At 39.3% G+C, this 27,320-nt stretch overlaps 1 protein-coding gene across 3 annotated transcripts in view; it reads right to left on the reverse strand.

Annotated features, from left to right (window-relative positions):
- Positions 1–27,320, reverse strand: part of AFF3 (AF4/FMR2 family member 3) — a 324,957-nt gene that overhangs the window by 129,110 nt on the left and 168,527 nt on the right. For all 3 annotated transcript variants that reach the window (XR_003532872.1, XM_027674908.1, XM_027674907.1), the window contains exon 5: positions 4,753–4,839. Coding sequence is in view for 2 of the 3 variants with exons in the window: in XM_027674908.1 (XP_027530709.1) it covers positions 4,753–4,839 (87 nt within the window). In the remaining variant the exon portion in view is untranslated. The remainder of the gene's footprint in view (positions 1–4,752; positions 4,840–27,320) is intronic.

A 27,320-nucleotide genomic window follows, 5' to 3' on the forward strand; every position in this document is an offset into this window, starting at 1 on the left:
AATTAAGAGAAAGAAGAATACTTTGTTATGGATGACAGCAGGGAAGGTATCCTGTATATAACCCTGCCTCTGAATAACCCAGACACACAAAGGAATGACATCTTCTATACATGCTGCAGTTACAACTGCAGCTAAGACTACTCAGAGAGGCCAGGCACCCACAGCAACACATGTGGTCATTTTACTGAGGAAATGGGCTCTAGACCGGATCCCTGGTCCTCAGAGGCCGAGTGATGAGCCAAACACACAGATCATCAAGAAAGGAACTGCAAGTCTCCAGAAAGCTCAAGGATGCTCTGACTTGGCCAAGCTGAGATTATGCTGCTAAGTCCCTCAGGAGCACGTCTCAGGGGCTCGGGTCCCAAGAACTTCTTGGCCCCTCTAAACAGACATTGGGTGGACTGCAGGATCTGGGGTCTTGAAGGCTCAGCTGATCAAAACCCTTCGATCTGCACAATTTGCTCTGGAGTCAAGGCTCTCCAGACTGCATGACTTTGATCTGTAATTTTAATACTACAATACACATCAGCAACTCACTTCCATCCTACACACCTGTAATGCGAGATGTCAAATTTCTGGGCAAGCCCTCAGAATTTCTATCTTCTACTGCAATATGAGAAAATCTGTACCATGTTTCACATGCTGAGAGTAATTTCTCAGTAATGTGAAACTGTGCACTTTTGACAAATTGAGTCGGTTTTTTGTGAATGTTTCTGATGAAGAGAAATTAAAGGCTGTTTTTTTCTGAATGTAATCTTTAAAAGTCAAGATCAGTTTGCAGCGGTGATATAATGGTACATACACTTGAATTTAAATGCTATTCTTGTAGCCTGTCACACTCCCAATAAACATAGACTATTAGAGCATGTTCACCCTCATATTTGTAAAAGTGTTTGCAACTTCTAAACAAGGATCTTGCTTACTCTTTTACATTTTCATTAACCTCCTGTTTAACTGCCTAGCACAGTATCTTAACTCTGCCATTGACTAAAATTTAATTTCAGCCAAACATGTAAACTGTACACATTTTCACGTTTCCTTTTAACCAGTTCTTTAAAATTTGTTGATTCTCAACAAATTAGTCTTAATGATAAAGGCTAATACAAATATCTCATAGGGAAATACAGAATGCTTCCACTGAGGTAGAAAAAAAGTATGGCTTTATGTAACTAAAAAAAAGCTGAAGTCTTAATTTCCGAAGATTATTGTCCAGCGTATTTCCTCCAGCTTGTTTAAATCAACAAGAAAGGAAAAAGTAAATTAATTGAGCATGTAAAGAACAACATCACTATGATAACTTAGCTTCTGCTGAGAATAATCACCCAATAGCTTTGTGACAAGACACTAGTTCACCTGGAGTGGGTAAATTAATTCTCAAATAACAAAATGATGGCTGATCCCATAATATCGCATATACATAACCAGAAATCAAACACCTGATCAAACTTTCAAGACATGAAATCACAGGAAAAATGAAGAAAGAGAGCAAAGCAGGCAGCAGAATTAACAGCATTTTTTTCTGCACAAGAGAACTAATACCTGAAGATGAAAGCTCATTTGCACAAGCATCAAGTGAGCTCTTACTTACAAATTTAATTATTCATTTAAAGCTTATTTATTAAGATACTTTTAATAAAATTACAATAATGAAATGCCTGATCATTTGTGCATAATGAAGTGTGGCAGAGACAGGAGAAAGGAAAGCACACACAGCCTATCACATCACACACTGATTCAATTTTCCTTAAGCTTTGGAAAACAAGAAATAAAGAGACTGTCATTGCCCATTCCTAGTAAATTCAAGAGTACAAATTAATTCCAGAGAGAAAGAAAATTCAAAATTAAGGATGAGAAGTAACTTTATGCCCTCCATTACATAAAGGACAGCTCTCTAATGGTATTCTTCCAGCAGCGCTGTACTTGGAAGACTACTGGGCATTGCCACATGTGTCAAACCTGACCCAGACTCTCCTTCCAGAATGTGAATCAATGCAGACCGCCCACGTTAATGAGGTCTGATTTCATACGGAAGTGCAACATATGCACATACATCCCCTCCATCAAATCAGCATATAGTTATAATGATGGATACATCCACACGTGCAGTTTCAAATGTGCAATTCTGTTATATTTGTGATATATAAATCTCAGTTATTTAGCTTTTATTACTAGACTGATTTCAAAACCAGTCTAGCTACAGTTGCTGTGGCCTTTGCAACTTTAATAGCCTAATTAATAAATTTCAAGTGTCAAGCTGTCAGATCGCTAATTACTTGAGTTGCAGGTTAAAAGCAGTGTGGCATGTATGAGAACTAATGATGCTGACACTCAGTTCTTATGGACAGAAAAGTAATTATGATTTGCACCCTTGCAACAGGGTAGGAGTCCTACAAGCTTCTTTTCTTCCCATTTCCAAAATGATGAGTATCTTTATGCTTGGAAACTGTCTTCTGTTAAAAGGGATTGCAATCTACTTGCTTCTCTTGCTGGAAGAGTCATTGCAAATGAATTGAACTGATCTCTCAATACTGACATTAAGACTGAAAAGGAATTCATGTTACCATGCATGGCTTGGAACTAAGAGATAAAGCTTATGCCCCGAATTTAGCCTTTCAGTCTCTTTGTTGGTCTTGGTCACTACTTAACTGACAGGCCCATTCATCTGAATAATGCACAATCCACAACAGTTTGGTGTAGTCCTCAAGCTTTAAAAAGCTGGGACAGCTATGTTGTTTACTTACAGGAAAACTTCTTAAGAGCTATGGAGACATCCCCTACGAAGTCCAATAATGATTTTACTCCATACTTTGTGAAAAGCAACAGCTAACTTACGAAGGTTTAAAAAACACGTTTGAAAAATTAGGAAACCATTCTTTGCATTTTGGAGCCTGAAAAGCAGATGCCTTCTGAAATCCATGACTGCAGATTCAGACCAAGCCACAGACTTTTAATTATTTGAAAATATTTTAAAATAGAAATGGTGTCTATAATTAACATAATCTATGGTCAGTAATACAGGATTGTTCCAGGACTCTGATGAGTTTTTTAAGGTATTTCTTCCCCATCTCACACAGAGCACTCAATTTCTGACCATTCAGACCACTCAGACCACAATACAGTTCTGAGGTTATTATATGTACAAAAATAAACTTATATACTGCTAAATGAAAACTTGTCCGTCCTAAGCTTAAAAAAAAAAAAAAAGAAATTCTACTTTGATAAGAGAAAACACCTTAAAAATTATCTTTAAAAATGAATGATAGACCTCTGAAATGGCTCTGCAATACAGAAAATTTCCCAGAGAGATGGCTGAACAGGCAGACAGAATATGAGAAAGTCAATTATCAAGCATTATTCACATACGTTTGCTCTCTCATCCGTGCTTCTCCTATTCCTGTATTTATCACAATACATTTAGTTGTGAGGAAGTGCATTCACGATGGCCACACACATACTCTGACAGGTACGTGTATGCACCTTGCCTATGCACATCTGTATACATGCCATGCAAGCACATAGTGTGGTGGTAATTGTGTCAGAAACTGCAGAGCTGCAAGCACTGCTTCACTTTGTCACCCCTATCTGGCACTTCACCTGCTTGTAAGCTGGTGATCCATCTATGTCCTACTGGACTTACCCTAACTTAACAAGCCTCTAGCCCATCTACCATCTTTAGTCATCTGTCTGACTTCAATGAGAAAATTGTGACTTATTTCCTTCTTTTTTTCCATAAAATGCCAGAGATATTTTGGGTTACACCCCTGATACTTCAAAATTGTGACACTCTCATCCACAGAAAAGGTGTTTTACTGTAGGCAAATGAAGTTTTCTTGGCTTTCTGGTTACAATTATTCCCTGGACTAAATTTTGCAGAATGGACTTAAAAGTTGCCAAAGGAACTTGCATTAACAGGAGAAAGACTATAAACAGCATCAACTTTCAAGCTTGAACACTTCATGAAATATGCTTGTGACATCTAAACAGTATATGGTGATACAACGTGAAGTTTATTGGCTCTTGCACGGGATAGCCGATTTCATTCCCTCCTGACTTACCATGTATAAATAATGCGGTTTCCCCAAGCTTGTGCTGATGAGCTTTATCACGCCGCACTGCGTCTTCCCTGGGATACATAACAATAGTGGAGCTAGTTTTAAGGGACCATCAGCAGGACCAGTGGCTTTGGTCCCTTGAGGGAATCAAATACTTCCCCGGCAAATGCTTCCATGGCCCCTCTGGGCATCATGGCACTGGGCTGCCTGCCTCTCCAGCAAAGTTGCCCATTGAAGTCAGGTTGATGGCAGGAGATGTATGCCCAATCCTCAGTCCCTGACTGCAGAGGCCAGTGTAAAGGCCACCTCAGATCTCAAAGGCTTCAACAAAAATTTCAGCTAGTGAAGCCAAATGATGCAGGAGCAATGGGTGCAAGGAGGAGCTTCCTGACTCTCCACAGCTGTATGTGCCCTGAGGCAGGAGCTTCAGCAGGTGCCCACAGAAAACACCACATCTGGACATCCCATTTGAGATGCTGCAGTTTTGCCTTGCGGTGAGGAATCTGTGACCCAACAAGACTGTATAGCCTTCCTGAGGCTGTAAGCAGGGAAAAAGCAGGGAATACTGGGACACATACGGAGAAGATCATCAGCACAGCATCAACCTCAGCCTAGAGACCTCACACACTCAGTCAGGGCTTGTGTAGGACATATTGTAAGGTGCAGGAGGAATGGTGCTACATGATGCTGCACATCTTACCTTATTTGAGAATGGAAACTTGCTTTGCTCTGCCTTTCCTGGTGTGTGAATAGCTGACAGTGGTGGAGGCCATGAATGGGTCATCTCCTGAAAAACAATGTAATTCAGCAAACCGTGTTTAGAAAGTCAGTGGAACAGGAGACAATGATAGCATATCAGTAGCAAGAGTGCCTGGGTAGTGCAATATTTAAGTTGTTGCAGTTTCTAGGAAATGCCCAGTTTTCACATAATCTAGACACTACATGAGCTACAATGATTTTTACACACTCTTGAGAGTAGTTATTAAGCACTGTTTCATTTTCCCAAATAGATAATGCATCTCAAGTGCAAGAAGTTTGATTTTTCTGACAATCTACAAACACATTTTAATCACACAACGTATTCTGGCTAGTAAGACTAACATGAAGCATGGGAATAGAAATTTCAGTTCATGATCAAGTAATGGGGTACACACTATGTGCTCACCACAAAATAGATTTCATAGACAAGGTCAGAATAGTAAATGCTTAGCACTTGCTCAAAACTTAATTCTTACAATTGCCTTTATCATTGTGAAGGAGTTGAATAAGTTCCTAACAACAATGTATTTGTGCCTTTCAGGACACAGATATGTGCCAAGCCCTAAACAAGGTGTCCTGCACTCCATCTTTGTCTCCTCCCTGTGTTGTCTTGAGGGACATTTTTTAGTACCTAAGAGACAGGTCAGCTTGACCTGACTTGTATGTGATCATCCTTGACACAGCTTCAGGTAGCAGGTTCAATACGGTTATCATTCAAGCCTGAATGAGTTGGTCTCCAAAGCAAGGCTGCTTTTGGGGAGGGGTAAATTAAACACTTCAGACAAGAAGTTCGTTAAGAGAGAGGCTTCATATTCCTCTCTAGTGCAGGATGTTAAGGGATGGACATGTTTTTTTGACATGTTCAGCACTAACAGCCATAATATTTGGTACACAGTAACTTAGAATTAATATGAGAAGTAGTGCCAAGTGTGACAACCCTAAGAGCTGGCCCATACGTTTGAAGAGCTCAAGAGCAAATAACATCCTGCCTAAGCAGGGGGCTTGCTGACACTATCAAGAGCTTGCCTGGCAGATGCTTTACTGGGTTATGCTACCCTTAGCTGACTGTGGAATTGTTTCTCAGTGATATTCCAAGGAGTCATGCAGAGATCCACAATCAGTCCCAAAATAATACTGGAGTTATATTTCTATGACTCATTCTTTTTTAAAGAGAAAATGTTCTTGTTTGGGAAAAAGTGCATGTGAGTCTCTTGCCCATCCTTCGTTAGCGCTGATGGAACTGCTTCCTGACCCAGCATGGACTGAGCTGTGGCATTTTTTACATAGTGGAAAGTCTCTGACTGTTCTGCCGATAAAAGGTTCAGGCCTTTCAACATAGTTTATTAGTAATAAATGTCACCTTTAAAGCATTCTTGATAAACAGTTTATTTCCTAATAAAAACTGCATTCTTTTATTTTATTTGAGGCTAAAAAGTTACATGATTTATTATATGTCTGTAATCTACATGCGTGCCTCTAATCAGAGCATCATCTGGTTTGCAGTTTCTGTATCAGAATTGCTTTGCTTTTCAGTTCTTTGAGTCAGATCATTCATCTTATGACTTTCTTATCTGATAAGTGCCAGCAATAACAGGATATAGTAATTTTTAATATACAGTAACTTCTTAAAACTCAGGCAACAAAAATCATAGGCAATCATATTGTTGTTTGCTACAAATACCTGGCACACGTACTATTGTTTGCAAAAGATTAAGGAATTACATATTGAGAATTTTTCCAGTGGTAAAGGTTTATGACAATAAATTGACAAAAAGGAGATTTGCAATGTGGATATTTAACCCTAAAGCTGTGACTAAAAAAAGCATAATTTTCAAACCTGCTTTTCTCTGCTTTTCCCTTACGGGACCATTTGCTTACTTTGTAGAAAATGTAATGTTGCGTATATAGACTAAAGGTGTTTCCACCAGTAAATCCTGTTCCCAAAAAAGAAGGGTTTTTCCCTACAAGTTCAGGTGCTGAGCCCAACAGAATGCATAGGAATGTTTACGTGTCCCTTTCTTCTGAAGGGCAATGCTTCACATGATCTCTGTCAATTGAAGAATGGGAGCAGACAGACTGGGAACATCTGGTGGTTTTGACCTGAAGTTATCCTACTTGTGAAATATTCTACTCAGTACTTATGAGTTCCATTTGCTCAAGAAGCAGTTCTTCCAGGTTATATGACTGGTGACCCCCACTGTCACCTTCAGGGAAACATCTTCTGAGGAGTCTGCTATATGCCATGCAGAAATCAATCTGTTATGGCAGCAGAGCTCCTTCCTCCCACCTTGCCTGCCTGAGTCTGACAATGATGCCTTCATCCAGGGAAAGGACCAGAGGGCTGATTAAAAATATGGGTGACCTTTTTTTGACATGTCAAAATCTTTCATTTCTTCTTTTTCCCAAGATTATTTCTCATCCACACTTCAATGAAAAATAGCCTTAATGGTCTTCTTTTTCTTCTTTTTTTTTTTCCCAGCTAGCTTCTTTCCTCCTTTTTTACTTTGAGTTGTGGTATATAATAATGCTTTCTACATAATTTAAATTTGATGTAACCCTTTCTGACACAAAGATTTAGTAAGACCACTGATATCTGTCAGGGTTAATAATTGCCATTATCATGAATAGCTGAATGGAAATTTACTAGAATAATATATTGAGTTGTGATCATATGGTGTATTTATCACTACACTTTGAAATTCAGACAACTAGAAAATTAAATTGAATTAGGAAAAAATAATCAGAAAACTACCATGAAAAATATCCCAAACTATAAGTTGTCACCACTGAGGAGTGGTAAGATTTAAATGTAGTAAAATATTTTTTAAAAAGAGAAACATTAAACTATGTGCACAGACTTCTTCTGGCTGCCAAGAACAGAATCTCAAAACTCAGGAGAAAGGATTTAGATGTCCAGCAAGTGTCAACACCTTGCAAGGTCAAACAGAAACAACCCTAGAATATGTTGCTGTGTGCCAAATCTTGGGATTTTAGACTCAATTTGAAGATATTTGAGACAGATTAAAAAATACTAGTGGTGACATATGATGAAGTAAAGATCAATTTTTTCAGTACACTGTGTTAAATGTTTGAAAATGCAAACCCAAATGGCCACTATTTAATTAACTAAACAGAAAGGACTCAACTTTTAATGTTAAAATTAGCTTTCATGCACAGTTTCTCTTCTCTGCTCAGGTAACTTGCCTGTCTTTGGAGTTTGGGATTGGTAGTACTGGCATAAAGCACCCGCTGGACTGAAAACTGTTTTGAATTGACTGACGAAAATTTAAATGTACTTAAGATCCTCAGAAGTTTCAGCTTGGTGTTAGAACATTGATTGACACAAAAGATTTTTGAAATTAGAAAGAGAAAAAAAGCAAATCAAACAAAAAAATAAGTCAGAAACACCTGGCATCAGAAAATGTTCTAGCCACTACAAGATAATGGTCTAATTTAAAACCAATTTAGATCCTTCTTCAAAATTGATTATATTAAGCTTAAAGTCCTAAACAATGTTAACTAAAGAAGGTACTGACATTTGGGGTCCAGAAGTGGGAAAAACAAAGACTTTTGGATCAAAGAAGGATGCCCTGACTAGACTGCTTAAAAATACATGTGAATGAGCATGTGTGCCTAACTGCAGGACAGCTTGTTTGAGATGACAGTGACTGCCCTCCTCCTCCTGCAGCCAGATGCACAAGTCCGAGGGGCAGCTCTGAGGCACTCTGTTTTTAAACACACATTTCTCCTTGTGAGGGTTGCAGTGATGTTGTTTTGCACAGACATCTTGGTAGTGGTGGTGGTGCTGGTGATGGCATGTCTCATTCACACTCATGCTGTAACTCTACAATTCCGCAACTCTACTCGTCTCTACTTGCAGTAAATCAGTTTTCAGCAGTCATACATAAATGTCCACTTTTACAAGCTATAAAGGTCCAAGCCTAGTTAATCTTACTCAATGTGCCAACTTGGCTTTTCTTCTTACTGCAGGGAAAACCTTCAAATAAAGAAATCTATAGTATTGCATATCCTTGCTCCAAATTCAGTTTCCGCAGCAACAATTAAGTAACCAGACATTTCTTCTGGATTAATGACTGCTTGGCAGTGTTTTGTTTGGGGCTTTTAACCCTAGCTTGTAAGTAATTTTTCAGGAAAAGTACCATGCAGAGGTAAATAATAGTATTCACTCTAGACTTAAGGCAGTGCTATTTATCTAGTGCCATCAATCTTGCTGTGTGGCACATGATACCAGGAATGGTTGAACTGATTCAAAAAAATTGTGATTAATAACAAGTAGGGAGATAGGTATCATCTAGATTTAAAGTCTAGCCATATGTATAATCTTGGTGTTCATTCACTGCCAAAACCAGAAATTATCACTGGGTCATTACGAAAATTGACTGTTTAATCCTCCTCTCTGCTTGTGCTCGCCTAGCCAATTTTTGATTAATAATATTTTGTATCTCCACACATGATGATTTAAGAAATATTTGTAGCATCTCATAAAGGACCCTGTCAAATACCTTTTGAAAATTATTTAAGCTGACTCAACTTCATCCACTGCTTTACTGACATGTCACAGAATTATAGGAGATTCATGAGACACAATTTTCCTTTGCAAATATTCTGCTGGTTAGCTCAGGGGGACTGGAGAGGATCTGTCTTTGTAGTTACCCACACTGAAATGCAGATTTTAGGGGAAGCATTAGATATGTTTATTCAGTTGGAAGTCAGGGAAACGTAAAGCTAATGGAGAGCTTTCCAAGACCCTTTAGCAAGTGATCACAGGACACAGTTTGAGAACCTCTAATCCAGTTACTCTCTTGTCTTCACATTTATTTTTTTTTAACACAGGAGACTTTTTAACTGCTGTCAGTTGGCAAATATCCCTTTCAGTTCCGTGAAGCTACATTGCCACTAGTTGACAACATGGCTGTAATTTTAGTGTCAAACACCCAAAGCAAAGAGTCTGGCGCTGAAACTTGGAGACTATGTTGAAACTGACAGCATTTCACTATGGGAAGGTTCCTATCATGTGAAAAGCCAATTTTCTTTTTTAAAAATTGGTTTCTGTAGTATCTGCTTTTGTTGCAACTTTTCTAACCCAAACCTCAAATATACACCTATAAAATGGAAAGATAAAGCTGTTTCCTCGTTTCTCTATGTCACTTATCTATACTCAGAACTCTTTTTCTTCTTCCTCATAAGCCCTGTAGTTTCTCTTGAGCAATTAATAACTTTCCACTTTACATTTGAGCAACTTTTTTTTGTCATTATCTTTTTGACAGCATGTTATTGAGAACCACCACCACTCAACAAAATAACTTGCCATTTTCCAGCTTCCATTGTTTCCTGTTTTATTTCCTTTCTGTCTACTTATTTGGGCAGGTTTTAATTTATAGTTAATATTTATATCATGTATGATGCAAAATGCTTTTTAAACTCGAGATAAGAGACATGCGTGGTTTTACCCATTCACTAACTGAAGGAGGAAATAAGGGAATGTCCACGAGATGCCTGTCAAGGTGATGAAATCACAGCAAGGACACTGAGCTGGGTACCAATTCAGCACTGAACCTCAGTCAGCAGTTCATTGGTTTGCCCTACCCCTGCTAAAATGATTTCAAGGAGTCACTCTTTTCACAGCAATCTACTGCAAACACATTCTACCACATTTCCTCTTTGGCACCATCCCAAGACTCTTCAAATGCCCTGTTGCTTTCTGTATCATGAATTCCTTTCAATAGGCTTCATTGGTATAAGATTCAAAAATATATGACAATCCAGGGAACAGTGCTTGTCAATGCTTTTTTTTTTTGTTCTAAACAAAGAAATAAAGGTAATTGTATAGCTTGTGATTGTGTCATTTGTGCTGTGTTTGGTTCTTTAGATTTGCACAGATGGTCATCAGCAGAAACTGCTTGATAGAAACAGGATTCTATTACACGTGTGTGTGCGTGTGTGCCCATGCGCTCACATGCCTGTGAGCTGGGAAGAAAGAAAGAAAAAACAGAAATGAGGCCCATTGAAAGTGAGAAAGTAAGAGATTTTGCAGACTGCAGCATTAAAGAATGTATTCAGCATTAAATCTCCAGGTATTTTGTATCTACAGAACTAAAGCATTCCAAATCGTGAACATTTGCAATGTGAGCTGTGGATCAATTCACTAAGAAATCAGAAATGTCGGTGGAGTAAGTTTCTGTTTGGAAAATGTTATCTCTGCTTTAGTGGAACCATCCTGCAAATAACCTGCAACACTTAGTCAAGGTTCAGCAATCTAGGACAGATAAATGTAAAAGAAGGTTACAGCTGCTTACTTATCAAACTGACTTATTTAGGTCCTTCATTGTACGTTTATAACTCTTTACCACAGAGTTTTGCAAATTTTTATTTATTTTTTTGGGGACTAAATGAGCCTGTAAGTCTAGAAAAAGCTATGAATACCCAAAAGAAATGTGGTTTGATTCGAAGAGCAAGTGTTAATTAGCGTATAACCTATGCCTTTCTGTCTCATATCAGAGTTTAGGACCAAAAACATTATCTCTTATTAGGAAAGGAAGAAGCTGTCCCTTTACAGGTAAACCATACAACAACATTTAGAGGACTTCCTTAAAATCTTTTAAATAGTCTTCATTTAAATGCAAAAAAAAAAAAAAAAGACAAAATTTCTCCTTTAGTCACAACAATGAATATCTGTTCTTTGCTAAGAAGCTTTGTTTTTAGATGAATGCATTGAGCCATATGATACAACAAACTGTCTGAAAAACAGCCCTGCCCAGGCAAGCTGAGATGATGTGGTTAATCAAGGTACAATCTTTATTAGTGCATTAACCTCCTGCACCCAAGGACTATGGATTCTAATTCCTGAATTGCCATGAAAGACTGATGCAGCTAGTTTTCTAGTCTCAGTTGGCAGCAAGCTAACAGAAGTGGCTAATGAAGATGAATAGCTGCCTCTTGGGAGTGGGGGGAGAAGAAAGAGGAAAGGAAAAGACCTAGGATACTTCAAGGTCCAGATCTCTGCACGATTTCAGATAATAATGAAAAAGTACACATAGCCGACATTTTCAGGGACTGTAACAAGCATTTAATTCTGCTAACAAAGCAATAGTAGTGGCCTCAGGGTTGCTCTGAAAACATTTCAGAAGTTAAAACAAATGCTGTTGAAAAAAAAAGACCAGGACATTGCTCATAGTCTTATTCTGGTTTTGATGGATGATTGTATCAATATGGACAAAAGAGCACAGAAAAAAGTGCCCAAAGCTGAAGAACAGACACATTTACTAAGGAAAACATATGCGGTTTGGAGAAGACAAGAATACCATCACGGTAAATATTTATCAATACTGAAATATCTTTTCTACAAATGCATGCAATGTTCTAATATAAACATCCCTTTAATCCAGGCAAAAATACACTGCTAAATGCATGGAGGTCATTGAAGCAAGTTTTGTGGGGGAAAAAATCTATTATTTTTTGAAACCAGACAAATTTTTGAAGTTTCTTATTTTGTGGGAGGCTGGAAGCTTTCTGCTAGGTACATCAGTAGTCCTGGATCACACCCTGGACAGAAGCTGAAATAGCAGGTCATTGGTTTGGTCACAGCACCAAGACTGACAGGACTTCAAGAAGCATTTGGACAATACTCTCAGGCACATGGAATGACTCTTGGGGATGGTCCTGTGCAGGGCCAGGAGTTGGACTTGATGATCCTGATGGCTCCCTTTCAACTCAGCATATTTTGTGATTCTGTGATTTTTTTCTTAGTTCCAGTCTTTCATACTCCTGAAGCCATTTTAAGAGGACTGGGGTTACCATAAAGACTTTCTTGGTTCCTGGGAACCTGACGGCTCATACAAGGAGCTCTTTTGTGCATCCACAGTGGAGGTTCACCAGTGGGTATGAATTGGTATTTTTAGCTCAGCTTGCTCAGCCAACTGATTATGTTAAGCTTTATGAACTTAGAGGTAACAGTGATGCCTGTGTGCTCTGTACGTAAGTTATGGGCAGACATTACATGAAGTAAATACCTTGTGCTTGGGGTTAAAATTTAATATGCTACCAGAATGTCTTTTGGCTAACATGCCTGTGAAGGCTGCCAACTGTAACAAGAAGCAAGGAAGCTTCTGTTCTCTACTACTACAACAAATTCGGTTGGTGTGAAAAGATGGTAGAGAGGGTAAGAAAAGACCATGGGAAAAAAAAGTCAGAATTAAAGTATTAGAGGTTAAAATGCTGTCAAATGTGGCTCTATAAAGTACAGCTCCAAGAGGTTTTGCACTTGTGGTTTCTTAATGAAATTAGATTAAATGTACTCAATTTACAGGTGAAAATTACAGACTGCAGAGCTGAGCATCAAGGCAGGGACTCTCTTCCCTTTTCCCTGTCATAAAACACAGAGGTTCTGCAAGGCAAAGCAGTCTGTAAATCCTTCCTGGACAACCTTGCATGGATGTGGCTGACTGCAATTAGCAAACAATTTTGTTTATGATGCTCTGACAACTTGGGGAATCTATTCATATGCAAGTCATTTATTCTGAATGAGATTAAGAAATCAGTTTAGCACTGTGTGCTTCAGTGTACGTGAATTCAACCATCTGTTCTCAAGGTTGCGTGTGCCTCCTAGATCTGAATTGACAGGAAGATGTTAAATCTTGATGGTTTGTATTCTAGAAGCAGCACAGTGGCACAAAGTGATGGTTGAAGCCAACAGACAGCAGTTCAAGCTAAGAATACAGAAGTGTACAGAATTGAACACAGACAGATTCATGTCTGGAAAGGAAGAACACGATATATACCTGTTAGACTGGGACACTGGATCCAGAAAGGTGTTAGGGACCGTCAGAGGACAAGAAACTGAAAACAATCTCCCAGCATCTCATACTCTTGTCCAAAGAGCTCAATCCATCAGGGTGCATTTGAAAATGGACAAGTAAGTAGCACAGTAAAACCGGTGAAGCCAATGCTGGAGTAGCCTCTTTCTTTAAACACATTTCTTCAAAAATACTGTAAATTCTGAGAAGGTGAAGAAAAGGAACAAAAAGAGATTACAGATGTTTACAGAGATCATCTCTGTTAGACTAAGAGCTACTATGCTTGATTTGCATAAGCATCTTCATGGGGGGAAAACCTCCTCTAATAAGACTTCTAGAAAACTTATTTGCAGCTAACTGTCAAGTCTCCCAAGGTAAAGGCAGAACCTCTACTCAACTCAGGAGGATGCTTTGAGGATTCTCAAGACATGATTGAAAAAATCAAGGTTGTTCATGCTTAATAGAGTTAATGTATACAAAATTTCCAAATAAGTCTCAGTGAAACTGTTGTCAGTTCACAGTAATAGAAAAAGATGAAAATCACTAACTTCATTAGTGATACAACATACATACTTCTAGTATCATGAGCCAGTGGAGAGAAGAACAAAAAGGCAAAGTGAAGTTAGGAAAAAAGAAAAACTTCTCATGAGCTGGTGGTTTACTCCTAGGATGCAGTGCTATGGAAATGCCTGTCTTCATCTCTTCAACTTGAAAGATAGTGAAAGGATGATTTTCTGAATTATATGCTTCAGCCAAATACAAGATAATGGGCTCAAGACAGGGGAGATCGGTTGCAGTTATCTGGCTTGTCACACAGTTCAGAATGCTAGTCAGTCTGGATGATAAAATACACCATTCAGATTCACACCTAGAAAACACAGAAACAAAAGTTTCTTCTTTCCTTATGAGTAATCTATGGCCTATAGTTGTCCCCTGCTACTTTTGATTGTACAGGCTTCAGATGCACCACAATTAACCTTGGGGATTTAATGAAGGGGTCAACAATGGAGGTATCTGCCCAACCCTCTTGCTATGGTCAGCAGAAAAACAGACTTTAGCATGGGGCACATCAGTGGACCTAAGATCTGGAGCATCCTCTGGAAGAGTGGGGAGAGGGCTGGAGGCCAGTCCCTTGTTGCTGTGTAGAAAAATGTGAGGCTTGCAAGCGGCACAGTGCCTCTGGGAGTCCTTGCGAGGGCTTTATGCCTCTGCTCACCATCATGTTCTTAGAAGCCTGTGCCAGGAGCATGAAACTGCACTTACCATTTCTCCCTGCTACACAAGGGGTGGCCTTTGCGATGCTGTCGGAGGCAGGCAGAGCCCCTTTGTTTGCCTCAGATGTCCCTAGGCAATCTGGCATTTCTTGTTAAAACTCATTTCAAGTTGTGCTTCTCTCTAGCTGCAAAAACACTCACGGAGCAGTGAAGGAGACCATACTGTAGCTGTTCAATTCACACTTGACTAGTGATTATATTAAGTCGGTTCTTCAAAGCCATCATTGTCTCAAGCTCTGTCTGCTTTAAGCCCTGAAACAGTATTTAGTGCTTGTTATACCCATTTCATTTGCAAGGTAGCCTGCAAACCTGAATTAGACATCCCAGGTACCCTTGTAATCTCTGTAAGTATCATAATATTATTATGAGTTGAAACACATAAAACTGGAACTAAGGTTGAAAGAATCTTGAGTCAGAAAATCCCTTAAGAAAATCCCTATTTTGGCACAAATAGCACAATGCCAATTTGTGACTCCACTTGGAAAAAACAGAACAGGGTATGAAAATATACACTAAAGCCTTAACTCTACTCTGAAAGCATGTTCTAGCTTCATCCATTATACAATTTATTTCATTAAAAAGCAGAGTAATACTAGTATCTTATTCATTATTGTTGGCATTGTCTGCATAAGAAATTTGCATCTATTTAAAAAAAACCCCAATGATTTTAAACCACTTTAACTAAACCCAAATATATTTAGATTTATCTAAATTGCTTAAAATCAAATTAAGTGAATGGAAAGTAAAATAAATAGATCTTTTAAACAGTTTGTAAGTACACTGGTTATGAAACAACTAAACCTGAAATGCTGAAGCCCCAGTATGCACAGAAAGCATACATGGAATACCATATCTTGCTGCCTCACCATTTCTAGGTATTCTCTGCCGATGTTACACCAGACCCTCCGTAGAAAGACAGCTTGGTTTTACAGCTAGAATGATATGAAAAAAGATAGTAACAAAAGTTTTTACAACTCTCTAAAAATTTCTCAATATGTTTGCCAGCAAACAGTATGTGATTATAAAATTATAGGCTGCATCGTGACAGAGGTATGCAAGAAAGTAAGGTGGTTACAAATGCTTGTTTATTTTTGAGCTCTTAACTACACGATTTACTTATCCACTTTACAACAAAATTAACATGCTTTTGCTGATGTTTAAAAAATGAGGATCTATGTGTTTTCTTTTTTTTTTTAACCTCATAGAAATAATGTGGAAAAATTAAAGTAATACATTAAGAAAAAGAGAACAAGACATACCATTACCACTGTTTAATTATGCTACCTATTTTTAGAGTGCAGGGAATCAGAAATAACTGTCTTGGCAATGGAAATTTAAAATATTAAAAGTCACAAAAGGTTGTTTTGTGGCAGCAAACGCTAATTTATTTTGATTTCTCTTCATGAGAAACATCAAATTGCAATTCATTGAAATCAGAAGGTTCAGATAGCGTCTATGTAGCAATTATTAGCCACTTAAGCCTTCAATGACTTTTCTACCCAAGCAAGGTTTTCACCACTGTTTATTAGAGTTAGTCTTTTAGGTCAGGTTTTTTCCCTTTGAAAGAGTTTCTTAGTAAAACAAAGCAGTGGATATATCTTTCAAAGCTTTAGCACACAAAGAAGCCCATCAGAAGAAAGATCACAATATGAAGCTTTTTTCCCTACCGGCAATAAAAACATAAATAGGTAAGACCCTCAGAATTAAATGGAGACTGTTGGAGATTACTACGCTGGTAAAAGAGTACTGTAATCGGGAACATTTGGGAATCCTGGAATTAAGGTGGATTAAAATAATCTGCATGGGCAAGGTAACGCTGCATCCAAAGGGTATATATGGAGAGAAGAAACAGTGATCTAGACGTAACTCAACTAATGAAACTCTGTGTTCAGAATACCAGACATAAAAACTGATACAAAAAAACAATACAAAACCGGTCCACTCCCACTGATGAACTACATCAACCAAAGGGAACTCACGTTACACCAAGGCAAAGCAGACAGGCCTGCCCGGGGGTTTGCCAACTCTTCTGCAAATAGAAACACTCATAAATACCTGTGCACCAGACAGATAGAAGTTTTAAGAGCATATTATAAAGTGCCATGAGAAAAGATAAAAACTGTACTTTCAAATTAATCCTTTAACGCCAACTAGCAGTAAAGCTTTTAGTAGAGTCTGTTTGGTTTTATTGATAGGTTCAGTGTGTTCAATCTCCATCCATATTTTAGCCTCAGTGCCTAGATTCGCATTGCCGTTAGTTTGTGATGCTTAATCTCATTAGTGCAGCTATTTGTACTGATATACCTAATAAGGTTGCTAACACTACCTTAGCTAAGTATTATTTATTGTATCTGTATATACAACAATATTAACACAGTCAAGCATCAGCATCGGCACTTGAGGGCACCATTAAATTCACCCAGTGTTCACCAAGAGATTTAATGATGGATTTAATACTATTAAATAGGAAAAAATGCCCTTGGCCTTTACATTCTCATTTAAAAACATATAAAAGAGTAGTAATTCGGGCAGTTATACTTCTTTCAAAGATTTGCCTTTAAATCATGCTCAGCAATATGAGATCAGCTGTACTTTGGCTGTTATTGTATCTTGACCAAAGACAGAAGCTCCTGGCCCATCAGAATCACCAAACTGTTGGCAAATTCAGCTCAAGTTCCTACGACAAATATGTGTGAATTCCTGCTAAAACAACAAAGACTGGTGAAAAATTAGCATGATGATTCTGCCTGTGATCTACACTACAGAGATTTCTGTTAGCAATGAATGTAAGCAGAGCTGTGAAATAAGTGGATATTAGATTTTCATCCTGATTTTTTCCATGGAATATAAATAGGTTAGAGATTTGGGGGGTTTTGTGCAGTAGCATGCCTGTTGATTTTTTTCATAGCTTTTAGCTTCATTTACCTTGCTTTTTCCCCATCTCCAGATGTCTGTTACTGAATCATAGAATTGTTTAGATTGGAAAAGACCTCTGAGATCATCATCCAGCCCAACTGATAATCCAGCACTGCCAAGTCCACCACTAAGCTGTGTCCCTAAGTGCCATATCTACACATGTTTTAAATAACTCCAGGAATGGTGACTCAAGCACTTCCCTGGGAAGTTTTTTCTAATGGACCTACTGATGTTCTCTAGTCCATTAACAAGAGAATTTCTTTCAACAAAGGCATGGGAATAGCTTTTTTTTCCTGTCTTTGAAACAAATGCATCCTTCAGGTCAAAGAACTAGGGCTCAATATGAACCAGAAACTTCCTTTATACACACTGCCCAGCCAAATTTGTCCCCTTACATTCAGTTTGAAACCACCAAGTGGGAGGAAGAAAAATGCTGGAAGACAAAAATGCTCTCTCTATTACCATACCAGAGGGTCACCTAAGCACCTGTGAGTTCTTCTCAAGCCTGGAAACTGCAGACCATATGTGCAGGCTATCAGTGGCTCCATATGTAGAACCCAATTTATATCACCACGAATGAACAACTGTTCAGTCAAAGGCGCTTTTTAACATATTTTCAGTGTCTGTCATGAAAAGTATTGTACACTTTTACTAGCAATATGAATACTGACAATTAAAAGATGACAGTAAAACCATCATATTTGAATTGAAACCAAATTTTACAAGTTTTTAAAGGAATTTTGGCATTAAAGACAATATGGTTCAAATCAAAATTGTACTTCCACACACATGGGTAATAACACTTAAAACTAGATCCTTAGCAGCAAATCATGCAAAAACAACATCAAAAAAAGCCCAAGTGACTGCTTATGAGGGAACATTCACATTTGCCTCTGAAATTTCCCTACTTGTGAATAGTTGTACTGACGCAGATACTGGGACATTTTGAACAAACTCACTATATAACATCTCTCAAAATAATGCATCTAGTTTAAAGCATGAGTTATGCAACAAAGAAAGGGACAGGCCATTCTCATTTCTTCACACATCCAGACATGCTGGATTACATAGAGAGTGTTAAATACATGTGGATGTATTTGATTCCACAGTGCTTTCCAAAACAAGGGTAAAATATTGCAGACGTTCAGCCACATCACTGATGAGAAAAAGTCATATAGGGTACACAGTTCACTGCACAACAGAAAGGGGACGGGGAGTAGGCTAAAGGAAATATCCAAGGATGAGAAGAAATCCCATTTCTTATCAGATAAGCCCCCAGGTCTCTGATGTCATTTCAGAACATGGGTCTTTGGCAATTACAGATAGAGCTAACACTCATACAATGAAACACATGCTTCTCAGTTTATTTATTTCAGAAAAATGAACCAATGTTTGTGCCATTAGAGCCAGGACTCCTGAATCCACATTCATACTCTCATTTTGGTGCATGAGACCTTGGGTGGACACACAGCTAAGGCTTGGTTTATACATTTGTGTGTGGTGCATAGTAATACGCATATTTTACACATTTACTTTGGATAATGAGGAAGCAAATTTTAAAAAAAATATCTTAAATGGTAAGGTTTGCTGAGAAAGTGCTAGTACAGGTACCATAGAGCTGTTTTCTCTTGCAATCGAAAATGAGATTTATTTCATTTTTTTATCATCTCTACCAGCAGGTAATCCAGTATTAGGCATTCCTGAAATGACTTTGTAGCACTTAGCCATCTTTGGATGAGATACTTGTGGTGGGTCTTTCACAGGCTCTAAGCTTTAATTCTGTCTGTGGATGCTCACAGACAACTCGCGTTGAAGTCACTGGAAGCTGAATGCCCATAAATAGTAAGAAAAAGTCATTTCACTAGTGGCAGTAAGGCTTTAAAAATGCTTGAGTAAGCAAAATCCCTTCCTCAAGCTGGCTGCTAAAATGATATACTATTAAGAGACTGAAAAGGTTTATCTAGAATTTGCTCTGTTGGTTAAATAATACTTACACAGGTTTTTGCATGCCGATTATGTATCAATTATTGTATAATTGCATCATTACTTTAATTAGATTAAACTGCATAATTGGGATGTCTAATTACAGATTGAGGGGGAAAAAAGGTAACTTACCTGACATTAACTGTGCTTCTTGAAGAGGGGCTTCCACAGATTTTGCTGCAGGGGCAAGTTTCTGGTGCAGGAGACACCAGCTTCCTCTACAGTGTCTAGACCTGAAGTGGCCCCAGGTGCACCAGCTCCATCCAGACCTTTTCAGGAGCACCAGCAGTAAGGCTGTGATGGGGAGGGCATTTGCCACTTGGTACCTCACCAGCGAGGTATGTCAGAGCACTGGGCTCCAAGTCAGCATTGAGGGAACATGGGTCATTGAGTCTGTGTGGAAAACTCTTTGTGAAAAACCACAGTTAGTGTCAAGGAAGCTGCTTCTCTCCTTCAAGTGCCTGTCCACAAAGACCCCTCCTTGGTAACAAACAGGTTGTGTTTTAAATACAGATGTGGGAGTAGAAATCTTACGCAAAGAACAGGGGGACAACTTGATCAGCACTCTGATTTGCCACCTGGAACTTGGGACTTGAAGTAAACAAAGCATTAGGAAGCAGGTATGAGTACCTCAGCAAACGGAGACGAGTGGTATCGCTCTGGAGGATATTCATGGAAACTAGTCATACAGTAAAAAATTTACATGGACAGGTCTACACAGGAATAAATTCGCTTTTAATGCTTTCAGACTGGACACCTGAGCAGTTTTAGAGGATCACCTAAATGTGTCAATCCCACACATGTTAAATGACTTCTCATCCCCTTCACTCATACTTTGCTATGAGTGAACTGAGATTCTGGGGAAGAAAACAATTAGAAGGCTAAACTGATGGAGTTGGAGATGGATGTGACATCTACAGAAGTCTCTAAAACTATCTGCAGGCTGTGACATAATCTAAACACAACATTTCCAGTGTTGCACTTATTGTGTCTGGTCTTTATTGAAAGCTTTCAGAAGAATGAATACGATAGGGTGCTGATTATAATTTTTTTCCCTCCAGGTATACGAGTTTATCAGATTCACTTCTGTACCTTCACAAGACAGAATAAGAGCCTGAAAGGAACTGCATCCTGAAGCTGGAATGGTCTCATAAGGTGGGGAGACCCATATGGGAGAAATGTCTCATGACAACTGAAGCTATAGCTATATAATTTTTGGGAAAGGGACCCAAGATTTGGGACATCTCAGAATCATCTGAATTTAGGAAACAATTTCAGATGAGGTTGAACTTTGTCCTTCAAAGGATGAGGTAGTGGACGAGCAAATCATCAGGTCCTGGGTCTCTCCGCCATTCTCTAGGAAAGGCTCCTTGCAGGCTGTTGCAAACCATGTTGAAATGCTAAGAGAAAGGGTCCTTCCCAGCCAGGAACACAAGGTCTCTGAAAATTATCTCATTTTACATTGTGAAGCTGCATGATAATTGTGAATGGGAGATGTAAACACCAAGCTAGTGTCTAGAGTTCTGGTCTGGACCCACTCAGCAAAGTGCCCCACACAGATGCTGGAAGAGCAGTTCCTGCCCCAAAGTCTGGGCAGTCCAAATAAATGAGATGAAATGCAAGGCAGATGCAGACAAAGGAAGCAATACAAGGAAACACTGACTTAATTTTGACTAGCAAAACAGACTTAAACTCACTTAGATTATGTAACAGTATTTTGAAAGCCCAGCTGCTAGTAGGCATATTTGCTATTTTCATTTTTTTTCCTAGAAGTATCACAGCACATTGAACAAATGGGCTTATCAAAGGCATCATCCACCTCTGTATCCTAACCAAGCTGGGGGCAAGATCAGCAAGGGCCAAGAAATGTCGTGTTTGACAATACAGGAAAATGGATGTCAGAAAAAGTATCCCATGGTTGAAGATTGAGATTGGCTCAGCATTCTTTCTGTTTTGGTTTTTTATTTTTTCCCTGGTAACTCGGACTGAAATGAAAGTGGAAAGACCAAAAATATTATGACATTAGCTGGAGAGACCCTGCTGTTGGACTCCAACAACAAAGCTGATAGATGTATTCTGACTGAGCTGATCAGAGAGCTGCTGGGAAGCAATCTAGTCCATACAATTCTTACATTCAGCTTTGTAGAGGGTTCTGAACTTGGTGCTAAGATGTTTTGAAGAGCGTTGGCCAAAAAAACTCGGACTATGAGGTGTTGGCTGGTACCAGGTATCAAATTTCGGTCTAGTCCTGGGAGACTAAGATTCACAGAAAGGCAACAGACAGGGCTGGCAGATTTATCACAATGGAGAAACAAAATTGTCCTGATCCTGCTCATTTGAGTTTTCTAAGAAGTACAGGCATCCAAAGAGTCAGTGGGAAAGTAGAGAATTTATTGAAGTAAACCATCAAGGTTTTTTTAAGGAAGTGCATAGACAATAGAAGTTGGTAACATGCCTCTTACAAGTCACAGCTATTTTTTAATCCACAAATCCCTGCAGAGCCCTCAAAAGCTGAGTTGATTGGGTAGGGCATTTTATAGATCATGCCAGCTGGTGGCAGCTAGAAATATGCATCGTCTTGAAAGATGTGTGTCTGCTTGCTCCCCAGGACCCAGATAAAGTGTCTCATGGCTGCAACAGCTCAGGACTAGGTTGCCTGTCATCACCTGAACAGGCAGTGTGCAGTTTCATACCTGCCAGTGAGTTCCAGAGGGAGGCTGTCACTTCACCTCTTGAGCTGATCACCTGCACATGAGCATGAGGGGAGATACTGTGGTAGCTGGAAGAGGAGTCAATCCTGCTGCACGTCTAGCCTGCTGATCAGCAAGGATAGCCTTTCTAGAGAAATGGGAACCAATGGATCTACAGTGCCGTTGGAAACCACAGCTGATTTTTTTATAAACCAGTGAAATAATAAACAACATAGGTATGGGGCATAATGTGGCATGTGAGTTGGAGCCTCACCTTTTCTTTTGTTCTGGAGTGCCTTCCATTTTGTTCTGGAGTTGTCAGGTGAGAAGTAACAGCTTTTTCAGCGCTCACAGGTGCGCTTGTGTTTTCCTGTGGCACTGTCTTGGTTAATTCTTTAATCTGAATGTGGGTTAAGAGAGAATTCTCAGTCTTCTGCACAGAGAAAAACGAGGTGATTAACTGAGCCAACTCAGCTACCTATGTCAGAAATTTCCCATGAATGAAACAATCATCCAGTTAATCTGATTCTAACTGACAACTGAGTTCACAGGCCATGAGGGAATGCAATCACCTTTGCAGTGGTTTCTATATGAACCAAAGGAGCTAACAAGAGACCAACTGGTAAAACTGCTCAAACAAAATATGACTTCATGTATAAACAGATACTAAAAATGACGCTGATTCCCCAAACTCCTTTCTTCTCTGAAATGGACGGAAGGTTCCTCTGGACACTGGCAACACCTCTGCAACTACAGTGAGTTTCATCCATTTTAACAGTCTCTTCAAATTGATCAGAGATGGGGGAGGAAAGGAATTAGACCAAGCTGGTCAGGTTGGATATTCATCACTCACTTTTATCAGGGTCAGCCAGTGGTGCAGAGCAGTGGAATTGTTACTGGGAAAATAATGCTGTTTTCACTAATTATGTTGGAGGAATGGAGCTAAAGCTGTTGTATGATTCAGGGGCCCAAATATTAACACAAATTGTATTGTTAGAAGCAACGGAAGAGTAGTGTGAGGCCACCCTATACCTTCTCTTGCAAATTACAGGGAAGGAGAAAGAGTGCAAATGGAGTCATATGATTGTTCACGAACAGCCCAGTGTGTTCCTGAGGCGAAATCCATGGGTAGGCAGTTGTTCCAGAGTGAACAGGTAACTATCAGCTTTAAAATGTTGTCAAAATTATTTGCAGATACTTTTTAGGAAAGTACATTGATTGATTGGGAGTTAGACATTTTGGCCTTGGCAATTTCTTTTCTTCCATTTGCAATTTCATCTATTAAAATTTCACAGAATTGTGAAATTAATTATTTGCACATTTTCCTTAAAAAAGGGGCTTTAGAGCACAACAAATTCTTATGTCTATTTCTAACTATTCTACAGCTTAAAAAAAAAAAAAGAGAATTAACTTCTTTCATGTTTCTTTCATTCCTCCCCTTTGGAGCACATGCCTTTAGAAATAACTGCCCTGATACCACATGCCAAATTATATCTTCCAAGGGAGATGTTAGACAAAATCCCATTGACTTACTGGTTGTTGTTATGTGGGTGTGTACCAAGGAACAGCATTTATAAAGGCTTTTAGCATGCCAGCTTTTATCCAAAACAGCTTAATTAAAACCTGATACTATAATAGTACTATTTGCCCCAAAATGAACAGTAGCTATACTGACTGCCAGTGCATTAAGTCTAGTTAATGAAAGGAATTATAATACACTAGTAACAAAGGTATGAGGGATAAGGACAATAAAGAGCCATTTGCCACATACAGAGGTCTGTGGGAGCCCTCGGTTCCCCCTTGCCTGGTGTTGGCAGCCCCTCCACGTGCTGTGGATTCATGTGAACCTGCGAAGGCATCTGGGGATACACGTGCCAGCGCCACCCCTCTGCCTGGGGAGCACATACGGCCCTGGCAGACAGCTCTCCAAATCAAAGAAGCTTGGGAGGAGTAGTAATGAAGGGAATGAACGCTGGCACTCAGGAAAAAAATGTTATTTTGTTGTGCGGAAGATATTTGTGAGTGATACTGCCTGTTATTACCAACTCCATTTTTCTGAAATAGATTTGCCTTTTCCAGCTGAGAATGAAGTCAGGTGATGAAGTCAGCTCGGTCCTGTAAAGCATCAAATCTTGCACAGCCTGACCCAAGCTGAGGCAGAACTGTCCCCAGATTTGGAAACGCTAATATAGTAGAGTTTGCAACAGCACCACACTGAAGCAGGAACTGCAGATTATTTTGAAGAGAGGGGGAAATGAGTTTGAAAGTGAATTTTGTAAGTTTTCCAGAGCATCCTATGTAGCCCCTGCATTTTGTTGTTGCTGGTTTTTTAAGCCTAGCTGTCATAGGCCATATCTTACATACACCACCACTCAAATTACTTCTCTGATTTTGAATCTCAAGTGAATGGAAACACATGGCTCCCTGCATGAAAACAAATTGCGATGAAGGGGAAAACTAAAGATTAGCACTAATGAACATGCTTCAGCCCCAAATTCAGTTAATAAAAGATCTATTATATTTCTCCAAAACTTAACGGATGAAACCTCAATCAAGAGAGATCCAAGGAAGCAGAATAGGATCAATAACAGAGCTAATTTTGCAGAATTAAGGAGCAACATGAAGATTTTTAACGAGGAAGCAGACACCTTTGCAATAACTGCACTATGATATGTTGCCTAGCAACAAGATATAAAAATGATGTATAACGCCAGTAACTTCTTTCACATATGAAAACAGCACCCTACCAAGACAGCTTCATAATGTACTCTTACAAACTAAAAATCCATAGAGACCATTAAAGCCTCCATCTTCTGTAATATACTCTGTTAAACAATCATGTGTTTTTGTTAATGCAGTAAAACACTGAATTTATTTAATCATTACCCAATGATACATCAGCAGCAGCAAGCAGGAACATTTCTATTTAAAGCCTGTAGAATCCATCCCAAGATATCACACTCTGACAGAGAACAAATGCAGTGAGCCAGACTCATGCAAGGTCTGGGAGAAGGAGATGCACTTATGGGGGGCTGAATTAAAATCACCTGCTGCCTGATAAAAAAATAGCATTACTGGAATGCATGGGAATGCACTTATTGCTTTTTTTTCCTATGGCTTGTAGCATAACACAATATTGCTCACAGAGTACCTCCTGCTTCCAAGCTCTGGAATGGGAGAGGTGAGGAGGGTGGCAGGGTGTGCCAAAGAGCAGGTCATTACTCAATAATGGCTGCTAAAAGTAGTACTGTGAAGAGGGTTCAACAGGACAGGGGGAATGAGGGGACTGTCAGAGGGTGAGGTGCTGGGTGCTGGTGGGGCCATCTGCAGCTCGGGAGGCGGGGGAGCAGCTGGCACCGGGAGCTCCAGCCCCAAGCGGAAGCAGAGGCAGCACTCGCCAGCCCAATTACTAAAGATGGTCCACAGCCAAAACGCAAGCCCTGCAGCCAGAGGACCATGCCAAGACACCAGGTCCTCATCTCTAGGAGGGCTTGTGGAGGGACGGAGGAAGAGGGGATGTACCCTGTGTCTGGGGACATTCTCACTTTCCTTCTGAGGCATTGCACCCAACAAAGCGGTGAGAAGAACAGCCTTAGCAAAACATGGCAAGCAAAACCAGATGAATAACTCAAAGTTTAGGACTGGTCCCAGTCCCTGTCGAGTCTCCCTGCCTCTCCTTTTTTGAAAGTTATGGGCTGAATATTTCCAAACCCTGGAATATTTCCAAACCTGCAGATTAGCTGGGATACATGTTATATATGTCTGGAAATGAAGCTGATGAATACGGCATTTAATTCTTTGATGATCTAATGGCTTGAATTTTAATCTTTGCTTTGCCACTGACTTGCTTTTTTACCTTGAGCAAACCGCAACATCTCTCTATACCTCAGCCCACCCATCTGTTCAAACATATCTGGCGATGTGACCCTCTCCCACATTTTGTGACCCACATTTTCTGGGAGGGCTGCGAGTCTGCATTAGCATGTGATTAGACACTAGGACATTTTCAAATGAAAACAATAACCATGTTATTGCACAAAACCCCCATAAATCATTCTTTCATCGAACTTTTGAAAGTATTAGATATATGTAATGGATCATATATTCCACAAACTCATCAATGCCAACCAGAACCAAAATCCAAATCATAGGGATTTCAGTGCTGGGAGTGTGGTGAATTATAGGATCCCAGGATTTGTTAGGTGCAAATAACAGAGACCAAACAATTGAGCCCAGGTCCTGGGTAAGCAGGGAGAGAGTAACACAGAGAGAGGGGAGCACAAGCAGGCACAATTCTGACCTGCTGCCAGGATAATTTCTGCTGCAAGCCTTTGAAGGTGAAGTGTTGAGAAAAATTATAAAGTCCCATTCTTCATCTAGTACTGGGGACCTGAAAAAGTCCAGTGTCAGGAGACAAACATGATGAAAGAGAAGCTTGCGTGGTTTCCTTTAATCTGAGTGAAGGCCAACTTTTGAGCTGCAATAGAGAATTTCACTCTAAAAGGTCTAATTCTAGGCAGTTATGCAGATTAAAGGTAACTGGAAAGATGGAGACATTGGCAAGATATAGAAAAATATATAAATATGTAAATGCATAAAGGGAAGTCAAGTGTGACTCCCTTTCCTAATTGCCTAACATGATTCCCACTAGATGCATAAATTACAGCTCCTATTAACAGTACTATGAATAATAATCAGTTTACTTTCTGGTTTGTATCTAAATATACTTTCTATATGATTTCATCTTTTATTCAGCTGTTTAAAAGCAGAACGTCTAATTACAGTTCCTATTAGTCTACATTAATTTTTTTTTTTCCACAGAGCATGTGTGAT

The sequence above is a fragment of the Neopelma chrysocephalum genome, unplaced genomic scaffold (assembly GCF_003984885.1).
Source record: "Neopelma chrysocephalum unplaced genomic scaffold, ASM398488v2 Primary Assembly neopelma1_25, whole genome shotgun sequence".
Classification (NCBI taxonomy): Eukaryota; Metazoa; Chordata; class Aves; order Passeriformes; family Pipridae; genus Neopelma; species Neopelma chrysocephalum.